The 15,823-nt window shown below is 37.9% G+C and overlaps 1 protein-coding gene across 2 annotated transcripts in view; it reads left to right on the top strand.

Annotated features, from left to right (window-relative positions):
- Nucleotides 1-13,170, top strand: part of CPSF2 (cleavage and polyadenylation specific factor 2, 100kDa) — a 42,602-nt gene extending 29,432 nt beyond the window's left edge. Inside the window, exons 10-16 of one of the 2 annotated variants that reach the window (XM_011991762.1) lie at nt 3,077-3,177; nt 3,848-4,048; nt 5,223-5,375; nt 6,402-6,627; nt 7,719-8,018; nt 9,858-9,992; nt 10,401-13,170. In XM_011991762.1, coding sequence (XP_011847152.1) covers nt 3,077-3,177; nt 3,848-4,048; nt 5,223-5,375; nt 6,402-6,627; nt 7,719-8,018; nt 9,858-9,992; nt 10,401-10,493 — 1,209 coding nt within the window. In that variant the 3' untranslated portion in view covers nt 10,494-13,170. The remainder of the gene's footprint in view (nt 1-3,076; nt 3,178-3,847; nt 4,049-5,222; nt 5,376-6,401; nt 6,628-7,718; nt 8,019-9,857; nt 9,993-10,400) is intronic. The other variant, XM_011991761.1, reaches the window with a different exon arrangement.
- The last annotated feature ends 2,653 nt before the right edge of the window (nt 13,171-15,823 follow it).

Genomic DNA, 15,823 nt, shown 5'->3' with positions numbered 1-15,823 from the left:
ATACAGACTGGGCACCGTGGCTCACGCCTGTAATCCCAGCACTTTGGGAGGCTAAGACAGGAGGATGGCCTCAGTCTAGGAGTTCAAGACTAGTCTGGATAACATAGTGAGACTTTGTCTCTACAAAAAATAAAAAATTAGCTGGGCATGGTGGTGCACATCTGTGGTTCCAGCTATTCAGGAGGCTGGGAGGTTGAAGGGTTACTTGAACCCGGAAGTTCGAGGCTGCAGTGAGCAGTGATCATGCCACTGCACTCATCGTAGGCAACAGAGCAAGACCCTGTCTCAAAATGAAGAAAAAACCCACAGAGTGTAAGATACATAAAAAAAAAAAATTTAATGTAACAGAGTACAAAAAGTCTATACGTATGGTTTCAGGTTCTGCATTAAAACTAACCTTTAAGAAACTACCACTTTCTGAGTTTTAATGTAGTATCGAAGAATAATATCCATGAAAGGACTATTTACATATTTTTCCAACTATACATGTGTGTAAGCCTGGATTTTCTTCGTATACTTTAACCAAAACAGCATATTGCAAGAGAGTGAATGGAGAAGCAAATGTGAGAATCCAGCTGTCTTCTGTTGAGCTAGACGTTAAAGAGATTTGAAAAAATATAGAGTAATGCTATTGGCCAGGTGCAGTGGCCCATGCCTGTAATCCCAGCACTTTGGGGGGCTGAGGAGAGCAGATTGCTTGACTCCAGGAGTTTGAGACCAGCTTGGGCAACATGGCAAGACCCGGTCTCTACAAAAAAATACAAAAATTAGCTGGGAGTGGTGGTGCGTGCTTGTAGTAGTCCCAGCTACTCAGAAGGCTGAGGTGGGAGGATCGCTTGAGGCTGGAAGATTGAGCTGCAGTGAGCTATAATTGCACCACTGCACTCTAGCCTGGGCAATGGAGCAAGACCCTGTCTCAAAAAAATAAAATAATGCCGTTCTTCACACTATCTTTTTTTGCTTTGGAAAATGTAATTATTTTTTGTAAAAATTTGTTAATGTTGGCATGTGGTTTTATCATTATTTATTTTGTTTTTGAGACAGAGTTTCGCTCTTGTTGCCCAGGCTGAAGTGCAGTGGTGCGATCTCGGCTCACTGCAGCCTCCATCTCCCAGGTTCAAGTGATTATCCTGCCTCAGCCTCCCTAGTAGCTGAGATTACAGGCATGTGCCATCACGCCTGGCTAATTTTGTACTTTTAGTAGAGATGGGCTTTCTCCATATTGATCAGGCTTGTCTCGAATTCCCGACCTTAGGTGATCCACCCGCCTCGGCCTCCCAAAGTGCTGGGATTACAGGCATGAGCCACTGCGCCTGGCCTATTACTATTATTAATTAATTTATTCTTGAGCTGGAGTCTCACTCTGTTGTCCAAGCTGGAATGCGATGGTACGATCGTGGCTCACTGCAGTTTCCGCCTCCCAGGTTCCAGCGGTTCTCCTGCCTCAGCTTCCTGGGTAGCTAGGATTATATGCATGTGCCACCATGCCCGGCTACTTTGTGTATTTGTAGTAGAGACAGGGTTTCACCATGTCGGCCAGGCTGGACTCGAACTCCTGACCTTAGGTGGTCTGCCTGCCTCAACCTCCCAAAGTGCTAGGATTACAGGTATAAGCCACCATGCCCGGCTGGTTTTATTATTTTTTAATGAACATAAATATTTAAAAAATTGCTCAGTTTTAATTTCTGATAAGGTAGACATTCAGAAATAGAACCCACAAAAACAAAAAGCTCTTTGGAGTTCTCTAATTTTTAGGAGTCTTAGGTAGTCCTGAGATAAATATATGAGAACTACTGATTTAATCGTTCCATTTTGATGGATTTTAAAATTTTGTCCAGTTTTTTACTATTATAAACATTGCTGCAATGTACTAATGTACTTTTTTTTTTTTTTTACACATTTGTGATTGTTTCAGTAGGATAAATTCCTAGAAGTAGAAATACTGTGTCAAATGATAAATTTTTATTTTTAGATGTTAGCAAATTGCCTTTTAACATAGTTGCACTAATTTTCCCACAGACAATGGAAGAAGGTGCTCTTTCCCCATGTATGGCATTGCCAATCTCATAGATGAAAACAATTATGTTTTTTATATTTTGTACTTTTCAGAAATTAGTAAAGTTAAGGGTCTTTTCATGGCCAGTAGTTATGTGTCTTTCTTATTTTGTAAATTGCCTTTCTAAGTATCTTGTCCTTTTTCATGTGTTGATCATCCTTTTCTTAACTCATTTGGAAGAGCTCTTAGGAAAAAATAGTTTTTGTTGGTCACAGTGCTGAAGATATTTTTCTGTTTCTTTTTTGTTTTTCTTTACAGTTTCTTATTTTATGAGGTTTAAAATGTCAAAGGGAGATTTTCTTCATTCATGTTGCTGCATTTATTTGTTTCTTGTTATGGCTTTTGGGCCTCACCTACTCCAAATTATAAAAATGCTTATCTGTATTTTCTTTTCCTGATTGGGGATTTTTAACCAGTTTGATTGATTGATCGATTGAGACCGGGTCTTGCTCTGTCAGACTCAAGTGATCCTCAGTCTCAGCTGCCTGAGTAGCTGGGACTACAGGTGCGTGCTACCACTCCTGGCTTTTTTTTTTTTTTTTTTTGTGGAGACGAAGTCTCATTATGTTGCCCAGGCTAGTCTCAAACTCAAGTGATTTTCCTGCCTCGCAAAGTGCTAGGATTATAGGTGTGAGCCATCGTGCCCAGCCTCCCAGCTAATTTTTAAATTATTCCTAGAGACAGAGTCAACCTATGTTGCCCAGGCTGGTCTTGAACTCCTGACCTCAAGCAGTCCTCCCACCTTGGCCTCCCAAAGTGCTGGGATTATAGGTGTGAGCTACTGTGCCTGACCAACCAGTTTGATGTAAATTAAACCCATTCTAGATGATGTGTGACAGCTCAATTTTAATACTAATCTAAGTAGGACCTATAATTGCATGTAATGGAAACTTGATTAATTTCAGAGGAAAAACATCAGTTTAAAGATGACAGAGCAATTTAGAGATGCGGTGTATCTCATATCCCACTGCTTTAACCCCCTAATATTAACATTTCCTTTCATCTGTTACTTTTTTTTAGTTGAGGAAACGTGTGAAGCTTGAAGGGAAAGAACTTGAGGAATACTTGGAAAAAGAGAAACTAAAGAAAGAAGCTGCCAAAAAGCTTGAGCAGTCAAAAGAGTGAGTCATTTTCAGACAGATTACAAACTTATAGATGCAATTTAAGAAGAGTGTGTCTTTGACTTAAATGTTTCATTAAAAATATTTTTAAGTTTTCATAAGACTTAATTTTGTTACAGACATCTTTCAAATGTCTAGAATACCAGATCCTGTCAGTGCTAATATTATTATGCATTTATTTGTTATGTTTTATAAAATGTCAGTCCAATAATATTGAATGTTATTCCAGTCATGCTTCACTTAATGATGGGGACACCTTCTGAGAAAAGTGTTGTTAGGGGATTTAGTCATTATGCAAACATTAGGAAAAATGTTTACACAAACCTTGATGGTATAGCCTACTGTGTGTCCAGGGTCTATGATATGGCCCATTGTTCCTAGGGTACAAACCCGTACAGCATGTTACTGTACTGAATACTGTAGGCCATTGTAACACAATGTTAAGTATTTGTTTATCTAAATGTATCTAAACATAGAAAAGGTACAGTAATCTTATGGGACCTCTGTTGTATACGTGGTCCATTGTTGTTGACCGACATAACTGTATATTATCATTTGAGTTAATATTGAATTATTAATATTGAGGATTGATTCAGTAATAAATAGATAAATATTAATTTAAAATATCTTTGAAACTTTATGACCTCGATCTATTCTAAAATCCTCCTAGGGCAGATATAGATTCCAGTGATGAGAGTGACATTGAGGAAGATATTGACCAGCCATCAGCTCATAAGACGAAGCATGACTTGATGATGAAAGGTGAAGGCAGTCGTAAAGGAAGTTTTTTCAAACAGGCAAAAAAGTCCTATCCTATGTTTCCTGCCCCAGAAGAAAGAATTAAATGGGATGAATATGGAGAGATTATCAAGTATGTGAGCAAAACAAACTTTTCTCTCTTGCGAATTGGAGGTATTAACTGTGTTATCATTTTTCAGTTCATGAATTTGATCTTTCTAGTCACATGTACGTGGTTAGCTTCTGAGTACCTCAGACTGAAGACACAGAAGACTTGTAACTTGAAACATAAAAATAGAGATGCTGAGAAACAGAGAATATTAGGAGAAAACTGGCAGTTTTATGACTTAGTTGTGTAAAGGTTTAAAAACATGATCACATGATCAAGACTTTTTTTCCCCACTTAAAAAGAGAGGAAGATGTAGAATAGGAAGAACTTTGGGGCTGTGCATGGTGGCTCACACCTGTAATCCCAACACTTTGGGAGGCCTAGATGGGAGGATCACTTGAGCTCAGGAGTATGAGACCAGCCCAGACAATATAGTGAGACCCCCATCTCTATCTTCAAAAAAAAAAAAGAGAGAACTTTGGATGACTGGTGATTGCATTACCAATGGATTATGTCTTAAGTATTATACAAGTTTTATGAGATTAAGAGGAATATGATATAGCATGAGTGAAACCATGGAAAATTTACAAAATCTATACTCATAATTAGAAAAACAACTGCAATCACATGTTGTAATTGCAAATTTGAAAACACTACTATCCTGTATAAAAAAAAAAAGAGAGAAAAAGAATAATACAGGTAAAAAAGAGAGAAAAAGAGTAATACAGGCTGGGTGTGGTGGCTCACGCCTGTAATCCCAGCACTTTGGGAGGCCGAGGCGGGCGGATCACGAGGTCAGGAGTTCAGGACCAGCCTGGCCAGGATGGTGAAACCCCGTCTCCACTAAAAATTCAAAAAAATTAGCTGGGTGTGGTGGTGGGCACCTGTAATCCCAGCTACTCTGGAGGCTGAAGCAGAGAATTGCTTGAACTGGGAGGCAGAGGTTGCAGTGAGCCAAGATGGCGCCACCGCACTCCAGTCTGGGTGACAGAGCGAGACTCCATCTCATAAAAAACAAAAAACGCAATACATACAGTCATCTGGTAATTGATATCAAATTTCATTGGCTTTGGATGAAATGTATATTTAAATCTTGAGATATGTGAGGACTCCAAAAATTATGCCGCCTACTAGTTATATATGTTATGTAGTATTAGCTTGCTTTTTTACTGCTTCTAATTAGAGACTTCTTATTTAGACCAGAGGATTTCTTGGTGCCAGAGCTTCAAGCTACTGAAGAAGAAAAAAGCAAATTAGAATCTGGTTTGACAAATGGAGATGAACCCATGGATCAGGATTTATCTGATGTTCCTACTAAATGTATTTCTACAACAGAATCTATTGAAATAAAGTAAGTGCTTCTGTGACATTTTGAAAATAGATTATAAGATAAAATTTCAAGCATTTGAATTATATAATTTACATTATTTCAAGCGAAATTTCTGAATATTCTTTAGTAAGTTTGTGCTTTTAAAATTTAATTTATTTTTGTATGAAGAGACTTGCGAAATATGGTGGCATGATATTTTCTCTTCATTAATGGTATTTGAATGCCAAAGTAATTGAATTGGTGGTGAGGGGTGTACTTAAATTGTAACATTAAATTGTCCATTTATATGAAGAAGAATTATTTCTGGCCTTTTTAGTCTGTAAGCAGGTGAAAGGGAATAGTGTAACTCACAGTTTAATTTTTCTGAGTCACTGCTTGTTTCATAAAATATACTCCGTGACTTAAACATCTCTAAGACCCTAATGTCTGGAAAATACTGTTGTGATCTGAAGTAGTTAGAAACCTTTTTCCCCCTCTTTCTACTTAGTTAAATAATACCAGTAAATGATCATTTTGGAATTGTTTTTAAGTCATCAGAGAACAAAATTTGTCCAGTAATATCATTTAGTATATATTTTTGAGTGTAGATAAGATCTAAATAACACAGATAGGGCTGGGCATGGTAATCCCTGCACTTTGGTAGGCCGAGGTAGGCGGATCACTTGAGATCAGGAGTTTAAGACCAGCCTGGCCAACATGGTGAAATCTCATCTCTACTAAAAATGCAAAATTATCCCTGCGTGGTGGTGCACACCTATAATCCCAGTTACTTGGGAGGCTGAGGCAGGAGAATTGCTTGAACCTGGGAAATAGAGGTTGCAGTGAGCAAAGATCATGCTACTGCACTCTAGCCTGGGCAAAAGAGTGAGACCTAGTCTCAGAAAAAAAATAAATAAATAAATAAATAAATAAAAATAAATCATACAGATACTATAACACATGTGTATTTCTCAAATCCTAGTGTTATATGTTATATACATGATAAAAGCCATTTTTTTTTTTAGAATTATGAGAAAAGTTACCTTGAATAATCATATCTAATTACAGAGCCCGGGTTACCTACATAGACTATGAAGGACGCTCTGATGGGGATTCCATTAAAAAAATCATTAATCAGATGAAACCACGACAGCTGATCATCGTCCATGGCCCACCAGAGGCCAGTCAGGATCTGGCAGAGTGCTGTCGCGCCTTTGGTGGGAAAGATATTAAAGTGTACATGCCAAAGCTGCATGAAACAGTTGATGCCACGAGTGAAACTCACATCTACCAGGTAAACATGCCAGGAGTTGCCAGTGAGTAGAAATAAGTACTTTTTGTGGCAGGTTAGGACAGGTAACATTAGAAATACAGAGATGTGTGAGACAGACAGACATGGATGGTCTCCTGCCCTAGCAGTCCTGATACTGTATGGGGCTTAGAACAAGGAAATATCATTTATCACGTTGTTGTGCCTCTGAGAAGAAGTATAGGATGCTATGAGAGTATTAAGAGGGGAAACCACCCACCTTTAGAGGTTTAGAAAAGGTTTCCTGCAGGAAGTGATAACTAATCCTAACTGATGTTTAGATGGGTTATCAGGACAGATGGAGTAGAAAAGTGGGGGAAGAGCATTCTAGGCAGAGGGAACCATATTTGCAAAAGTACAGAGGTAAGGAAAATGATTGTTTAAGAATTAAAAAGTTTTAGAAGAATTCCCGGATATCAAGGTTCTACTCCTGATTGGAACAAATGGAGACGGATGCCGAATATAGGACTAGCGCAGTAGAGAGATAAACTTTGTCTGGTAATGGGAGATGGTGTCAGTTTAAGGCTGGAGTGATGTCTATATCTGGAAGAAATGGATGTGCACATATCAGGCAGGAAATTTATTCTGGGCAGAGTAAGAAGAAGCACCCTTCCAAGAATATGGAGATGTGAAATTCTGAAAGGACAAGCAGTTCGGTACCTAGTGAAGTATGCCAAGTACTAGAGGATGGGACTGATCAGTGGTTCTCAACCTTGACTGCACATGAGAATCATCTGGGGAGCTTTGTGAGGGTCAGAGGGATTCAGTGTTCTGGTCTTAGTCTTACCAGTTATGTTAGAAACACTAGATATGAGGCTCTGATACACTTTTTGTTTTAATTGCCATGTGATTCCATTTTGTAGTCAGGGTTAAGAATCTCTGTTTTGGAAAGTAGGCAGGGGCCCAGTGATCTGCAAGGTAACGAGGTCATTGCAGGTCATTGTGAGGCTCAGATGAGTGAAAGATTTTCCAATTTTAACATATTACCAGAGGCAGAAAATGATAATAGGTTATATTTAATTTGTTAATCTGTATTCTGTGGGTTTTATTTCTCTCCCCCTCTTTTGCATATCTAGGTGAGATTAAAAGACTCACTTGTCAGCTCTCTTCAGTTTTGTAAGGCAAAAGATGCTGAATTAGCTTGGATAGATGGTGTCTTAGATATGAGAGTTTCCAAAGTGGACACAGGGGTTATTTTAGAAGAAGGAGAACTAAAGGATGATGGAGAAGACTCAGAGATGCAAGTGGACGCTCCCTCAGATTCTAGTGTTATAGCACAACAAAAGGCCATGAAAAGTCTGTTCGGAGATGATGAAAAAGAAACAGGTGAAGAAAGTGAAATCATTCCTACTTTGGAACCCTTGCCACCTCATGAGGTAAAAAAAAGCATGTGCTTTTTTGATTTCTTCCTGAATTTGTCATCCTTCTAGTTTTCGTGTCTTTTGGTTTCTTTTTTCCCCCTTCCAAAACTAAGTGGGTCTGTGGAACCTTTTATATTTTTAACCATTTAAAATATGTGTCAGCTGGGGGCAGTGACTCACGCCTGTAATCCCAGCACTCTGGGAGGCTGAGGTGGGAGAACTGCTTGAGGCCAGGAGCTCTAGATCAGCCTGATTAATATAGTGACACCCTGTCAAAAACCTAGCTGGCATGGTGGCATGCGCCTGGAGTCTCAGCTAAGTAGGCTGAGGCAGGAGGATTGCTTGAGCTCAGGAGTTCAAGACTACAGTGAGCCACGATTGTGCCACTGCATCTAGCCTATATGATAGAGCGAGACCCTGTCTGGAACATAAAATGTCTCACATTTGGGCTGATTTTGGAGTTTTTAAAAAAGAGAACTTGCAGCGTGCTTCTGCGTGTTTGTCTTTGTGTATATATCAATTCTATACAGCTAAGGAATGACATATCTTTAGCAAATCTTTTAAGGTACATAATTGTTTCATGATTTGTTTTTTTGGTATGGATTTTTAAATTTTAAGTTTGATGATTGTGAAGATCACCTGCCTGCTTCCAGTCTGGAGATTTATAGTTTTCTAAGAAAGTCATACTGGTGTGTTTTCTGTTTTGTTTTGTTTTGTTTTGTGATGGAGTCTTGCTCTGCTGCCCAGGATGGAGTGCAGTGGCATGATCTTGGCTCACTGCAACCTTTGCCTCCTGGGTTCAAGCGATTCTCCTGCCTCAGTCTCACAAGTAGCTGGGATTACAGGCATGAGCCACCAGGCCCAGATAGTTTTTGTATTTTTAGTAGAAATGGGATTTTGCCATGTTGGCCAGGCTGGTCTTGAATTCCTGACCTCAGGTGATCCACCCACCTCGGCCTCCCAAAGTGCTGGGATTACAGGTGTGAGCCACCGCCCCCAGCCGAAAGTCATACACTCCATTTTTTTTATGTTTCATTCAGTTCAAATAACTTTTGGTTTTGATATAGTTAGAAATCTTTAATTAAGTGTACGTACAATTTCATCTAGCATTTACATATTCTTGAGAGGTATCTAGTTAACTAGCAAAGATTCTAGGTAATTAAACTTGGAAAAATACTAAAACTATGAATCTTACATGCGTGTCAAGTGATGTCTTCAGCCCTACTATGAAATTAAGAATAGAGAGACAGCCTCTGTTGCTAGATTCCCTTCTAGTACAACCCTCAAAATTGGGAGGAGGAATTAGAATTTTTTTTCTTCTGTGCTAAAGCTAAAGCTCTTCAAAGTAATGTCAAAGCAGAAAGCAGCAGCATTAGGCAAGAACCACTTTCCTTACTGATTGTAGAACCTGTGGCATCCATTGCATTTGCTCTGAGGAAGGAGGGACAGGGAAAATGGGATTAGGGAGGAATTGTCCTTTGAAGTAAGCAAATGACTGGGATCTAGAAAATGAATTTTTGGTTCAGTCCTGCCCATGGCACTCTAGTTAATCCCGTTAGGCAAGTGGGTGAGTGAAGAGCATAGCATTACCAAACGTCTCTGTTATGATGAGGCATGACTAACAAAACTGATTGTGAAACAGAAAATGTGAAGGGCGTTGTAATGTTAAATAATGGGGTAAAATGTAGAATAACAACTTGGAATGTGATTTGCAGTCTTGAAATGATCTGTCAGAGGACTTCAGGGAATAATAGAAAATCTCTTAGAGATCATGTAGTATTTTACTTTATTCAGTACAGTTGTATGTCTGGTGTTTTACTTGAAGTTATTCTTTCCCCTTTGACTTTATCTAAGGTTCCTGGACATCAGTCAGTTTTTATGAATGAACCAAGACTGTCAGACTTCAAGCAAGTTCTCTTACGGGAGGGGATTCAAGCTGAATTTGTAGGAGGTGTACTTGTTTGCAACAATCAAGTAGCAGTCCGCAGAGTAAGTGTGTTTTCAATAAGGGCTGAATTGAACACATACTTCTGATGTCTTGTCATTTTGAAATTCTGTAATTCTTGATTGGTATTTTCACAAAACTGAAGATCAGTAATTTATGTTCATGATCATGACCTCAAAGGCTTACAGAAGTCTTACTGACTTGAAGGCTTATGAAAGACTCTTGAAGAAATGGTATAAAATTTTATAGTAAATTTTAATTATTTGAATCCTCTGACATTTATGTGTCTATGTAAAATTCATGACTTCAGTATTATATCCATATGCTGTGAATCAGAGCAACCTGTGTCCTGACCAATCATAAAGTAATCTATTTAATATATTTCAGTTTTTATGTCTGCATATTAATGAATAGAAAATGTACTAAAGAATTTTTTTTTATTTGGTTTCTAGACGGAAACTGGACGCATTGGATTAGAAGGCTGCCTTTGTCAAGATTTTTATAGGATAAGAGACCTTTTATATGAACAATATGCTATTGTGTAAAAGACATGATGTCAAGAAGGATCTGCTTGACCTTTCTAAGAAAAAGGGATTCTTATCTTACTTTGAGCTTTTGATGTTTTGTTTTGTAACATACAGAAAGAATCTGCCAGAAAAACTTACATGTATTAGATTTTTAAAAATATAAATAGAGAACATTTTGCAAATGCTCAAATGAGCATTCTATCTTTTGGCTTTCAGAGTGACAGAGCTCCTAACAGGTGTATAGGCCCGAGAGTTGAAGGTGATTGGTTTTCTCTACAGACTCCTTGTTCTAGAAGGGCTTTTTACTTGAATAAAACAATGCAACTTAGCAAACCAATTCATGGCCTTAGAGAAACATTTTTGCATGAGTTCTTACAAACTGTTATATTTTCTGGAATGATAAGTGAGAATTATTTAGAAAAGACATGCTCAAAAAAAAAAAAAAAAAACCTAAACTGATAGAACAGTTTTTTGAGGTTTATTTTTAAAAGCATATGTGCTCTGACTCTTTCCAGTTTGAATATGCAATTGTTTTCTGCTTATATTTCCCAGTGATTTACTCTAGGGTAAAGTACTACACATTTGGTTCAGAAATCAATTTTTATTTCTCCTATATCTTGTTTTATCAAGATTTTGTTGTGGCGTTTCAATGTAAATTATAACACCATCATTTGAATATACATAATTCAAAAGAACTCCTTGATGCAGTATAGTCTTAAGGGTTCTGCATACCTTTTAGAAACATCTTAGCCATCAGTTAGGTCCTGTATTAAACTGTTTAGTGCTCTGTTTTTAAGAAAACAAATGTTGAACCTCACACTTTTATGTGGTAACAGTATAATTTAATTAAAAGGTGTAAATGTTTTCATCTCTTAAGCTTGCTCTTTCCTAAGGTCACCCAAGCAGTGGTTGGATTTTATACACATTACTACTAAAATAATACTGAAGTTGGATAAGGTTATCCTTTCTGTGTTTGTGTCTTTCTTGTGACTAACCACCCTGATATAGTATAAACCACTGTGTTCAAGAGTAAAAACAATATATGCAATTTTCATTGAACTTAAGGAGTGAAAACCATGTAAACTATTGAAACTATTGTAATCCATTAATGCTTTTTAAGAAGGTAGCTTAATCATGGCAGACCTTGATGTTTATTTCTCAAATGGTTAAGCCCTCTTCTTTACACTTAGTTGTTTTTTTTTTTTCTTTGAGACAGACTCAGCCAGGCTGGAATGCAGTGGTGAGATTTTGGCTCACTGTAACCTCTTTCTCCAGGGTTCAAGTGATTCTCCCACCTCAGCCTCCCAAGTAGGTGGGACTATGGGCACATGCCACTGCACCTGGCTAATTTTTATATTTTTGGTAGAGACAGGGTTTCACTATGTTGGCCAGGCTGGTCTCAAACTCCTGACCTCAAGCGATCCATCCACCTAGACCTCCCAGAGTGCTGGGATTACAGGCATGAATGACCACAACTGGTCTACCTTTAGATTTTTGGAAGGATTGATATTCTTATTTAACTATGCGTGGAACAACCCAGTAATATCAGACTTGACTTACTATTTCATTCTCTTTCAGATGCTTACAAAGCTTCCATTGTAGATTATAGTGTTAATGCAAAGTTTACAGACTTTTGATATGGAAAACCAGATATACAAAACAATGTTACAAAAGGCAGATATAAAGAGTATGTTTTCTTTTTAGTGCTTTGGAAAATTTTCACTTTAACTCTTATTACTGTATAGATTAAGCCCTGTAGTGCTATTTATATTCCAGGGGAAAGAAAATCTGAGTTTGTTTTATGGTTTAAAGCATCTGGTTTACATATTGTATTGTAATACTGATACGGTTTGGCTGTGTCCCCACCAAATTGAATTGTGTTAATAGTTCCCATAATCCCTATGTGTTGTGGGAGGGACCCAGTGGGCGGTAATTTAATTATGGTGGCGGTTACCCTCATGCTGTTCTTGTGATGGCGAGTTCTCATGAGATCTGATGGGGTTTTTTTTTTTTTTTTGAGACGGAGTTTCACTCTTGTTGCCCAGGCTGGAGTGCAATGGCACGATCTTGGCTCACCACAACCTCTGCCTTGCGGGTTCAAGCAATTCTCCTGCCTCAGCCTCTTGAGTAGCTGGGATTACAGGCATGTGCCACCACGCCCGGCTAATTTTGTATTTTTAGTAGAGACGGGGTTTCTCCATGTTGGTTAGGCTGGTCTCAAACTGTTGACTTCAGATGGTCCGCCTGCCTCGGCCTCCAAAAGTGCTGCTGGGATTACAGGCGTGAGCCACAGCACCTAGCCTGAGATCCGATGGTTTTATAAGGGGATTTCTCCCACTTTGCTCTTCACTTCTTCCTGCTGCCATGTGAAGAAGGACGTGTTTGCTTCCCCTTCCACTACGATTGTAAGTTTCATGAGCCTCCCCAACCTCCCTAATTGAACTGTGAGTCAATTAAAACTCTTTACTTTATAAATTACCCAGTCTCGGGCAATTATTTATAGCAGTGTGAGAACAGACTAACATGAATACCAATATTGAAAAATTGTTTCTTGCCTCACCTTTTTTTTGTCCTATGAACAGGAATTAAATTTTAAAGTATTGCCTTAAGATGATTGTGCTAAATAATAGTCACTGCAAGAGCAATAGTTTTACCTGTTTCTAGATGACAATGTTACTAAAATTTCTCAAATGAAGACTTTGTTTTAACTTCTGTTACTTCAGAAAAATATAAATTTTAAAAATGACTATGAGATAAATCATGAACTCAGTGGAATTTTCAGATGAGATGGGGCACGTTCAGGGTGGTATGGCTGTAGAAGGAATTTTCAGATCTTTATTATTTAGAAGCAAGTATAGGTATAACATGTGGACTATCAACTGATATCTGCAAATAATTTGGTTAAAAAGAAATTTGATTGTAGTATTTGTTGCAGTAGGATTATAAATGTCAAATATCATTGTAAACATTTCTATATTTTTAGAAATATCTTGGTGGCCTGAAACAGAAGTGAGGAAATCCATTTTTTAAGGTGAGCCATTTGGCTTTTTAAAAACATTGAGATACAATTTACATAACATAAAATTCACTCTTTTAAAGTGTACAATTCATTGGTTTTAGTATATTTGCAGAGCTGTACAACTATTACCACTATATAATCCCAGAACATCTTCATCACTCCCAAAAGAAACACCATACCCACTACCAGTCACTCCTCATGCCCCCTTCCTATGACCCCTGGCAACCATTAATCTACTTTCTGTCTCCTTGAATTTGCATTTTCTGGACATTTCATAAAAATTGAGTAATATAATATATGATATTTTATGTTTGACTTCTTTCATTTAGCATAATGTTTTCAGAGTGCGTCACTGTTGTAGCATGTGTCAGTACCCTTTTTGTGACTGAATATTATTCCATTGAATGGATATACCACATTTTACTTATCCATTCATCCGTTAATGTATATTTGAGTTGATTCCAAATTTTGGCTATTAAGAAGAATGCTGCTGTGAACATTCATGTGCAAGTTGTTTTTTTTTTTTTTGTATGTACATATGTTTTCAATTTTCTTGGGTATATATCTAAGAATTAGAATTGCTGGATCATACAGTAATTCTGCTTAACCTTTTGAGGAGCTGCCAGGCTGTTTTTCAAAGTGGCTACAACATTTTGCATTTCCACCAGCATGTGTTTGAGCATTCCATTTTCTCATTCTTGGCAACATTTATAACTCCCTTTTTAAATTTTAGTCATAGTGTGTGTGAAGAAGTGTCTCACTGAGGTTTTGATTTGCATTTCCTTAATGACTGATGATGTGGAGCCTGTTTCCATGTGCTTATTGACTATTATGTATTTTGGAGTAATGTCTGTTCAAATCCTTTGTCCATTTTCAATTTGTTTATCTTTACTGTTGAGATATGAGAGGTTTTTTTTAATATATTCTGGATACTAAACCATTATATATTGATTTGCAAATGTTTTATTCCATTCTGTGGCTTGTCTTTTCACTTTCTTGATAGTGTACTTTGAAGCACAAAAGTTTTTAATTTTGATAAAGTCCAATTTGTTTTTTTCCCTTTGGTTCTTTGTGCTTGGTTTTATATATATATAAAAAAATTTTTTTGTTTTTTTGAGATGGAGTCTTGCTTTGTCACCCAGGCTAGAGTGCAGTGGCGTGATCTCAGCTCTCTGCAACTTCTGCCTCCCAGATTCAAGCGATTCTCCTGCCTCAGCCTCCTGAGTACTGGGATTACAGGCACCCACCACCATGCCCGGCTAATTTTTGTATTTTTAGTAGAGACATGGTTTTGCCATGTTGGCCAGGCTGGTCCCAAACTCCTAACCTCAAGTGATCCACCAGCCTTGGCCCCCCAAAGTGCTGGGATTACAGGTGTGAGGCACCTTGCCTGGCCTTGGTTTTATATATTAAAAGCCATTCCTTCATTCAAAGTCACAAAGGTTTACACTAAATTTTTTTTCTATCTAAAAAACCATTCCTTCATTTAAAGTCATGAAGATTTACACTCTTTTTATTTTTTTCTAACAGTTTTATAGTTTAGGCTCTTATAGTTAGGTCTGTCATTTTAATTATTATCTTTTTTTTTTTTTTTTTTTGAGGCAGGGTCTCACTCTGTCATGCAGGCTGATGTGCATTGGTGCAGTCACAGCTCACTGCAGCTTCAACCTCCTGGCCTCAAGCAGTCCTCCCACCTCAGCCTCCCAAGTAGCTGAGACTACAAGTGTGTGCCACCATTTCTGACTAATTTTTAAAATTTTTTTGTGAAGACAGGTTCTCACTCTGTTGCCCAAGCTGGTCGTCTCAAACTTCCAGACTCAAACAATCCTCCCACTTTGGCTGTCAAAGTGCTGGGATTACAGGCATGAGTCACTATTCCTAGCGTTAATTTTTGTATATGGTGTGAGGTAGGGGTCCAGTTTCATTTTTTTTGCATGTGGATATCCAGTTGTCCCAGCATCATTTGTTGAAAAGACTATTTCTCCATTGATTTTTTCTGCCACCCCTGTTTAAAATTGGTTGCTCATGAGTGTATGGGTTTGTTCTTGGACTTGAAATTATGTTTCACTGATCTGTATATCTATGCTAGTACCACATGTCTTCATTACAGTAGCTTTGCAGTAACTTTTGAAACTGGGGAAGTGTGAGTTTCCCAACTTTTGTTCTCTTTCAGGATTGTTTTGACTGTTCTGGGTCTCTTGAATTTTCATGTGAGTTTCAGATTCTGCTTATTGATTTCTTTTTTTTCTTTTTCTTTTTTTTTTTTTTTTTGAGACAGCATCTTGCTCTGTCACCCAGGCTGGAGTGCAATGGCACGATCTTGGCTCAC

This window comes from Mandrillus leucophaeus, unplaced genomic scaffold (genome assembly GCF_000951045.1).
Source record: "Mandrillus leucophaeus isolate KB7577 unplaced genomic scaffold, Mleu.le_1.0 Scaffold4, whole genome shotgun sequence".
Lineage (NCBI taxonomy): Eukaryota > Metazoa > Chordata > Mammalia > Primates > Cercopithecidae > Mandrillus > Mandrillus leucophaeus.
This window is presented reverse-complemented; position numbering and strand designations above follow the sequence as displayed.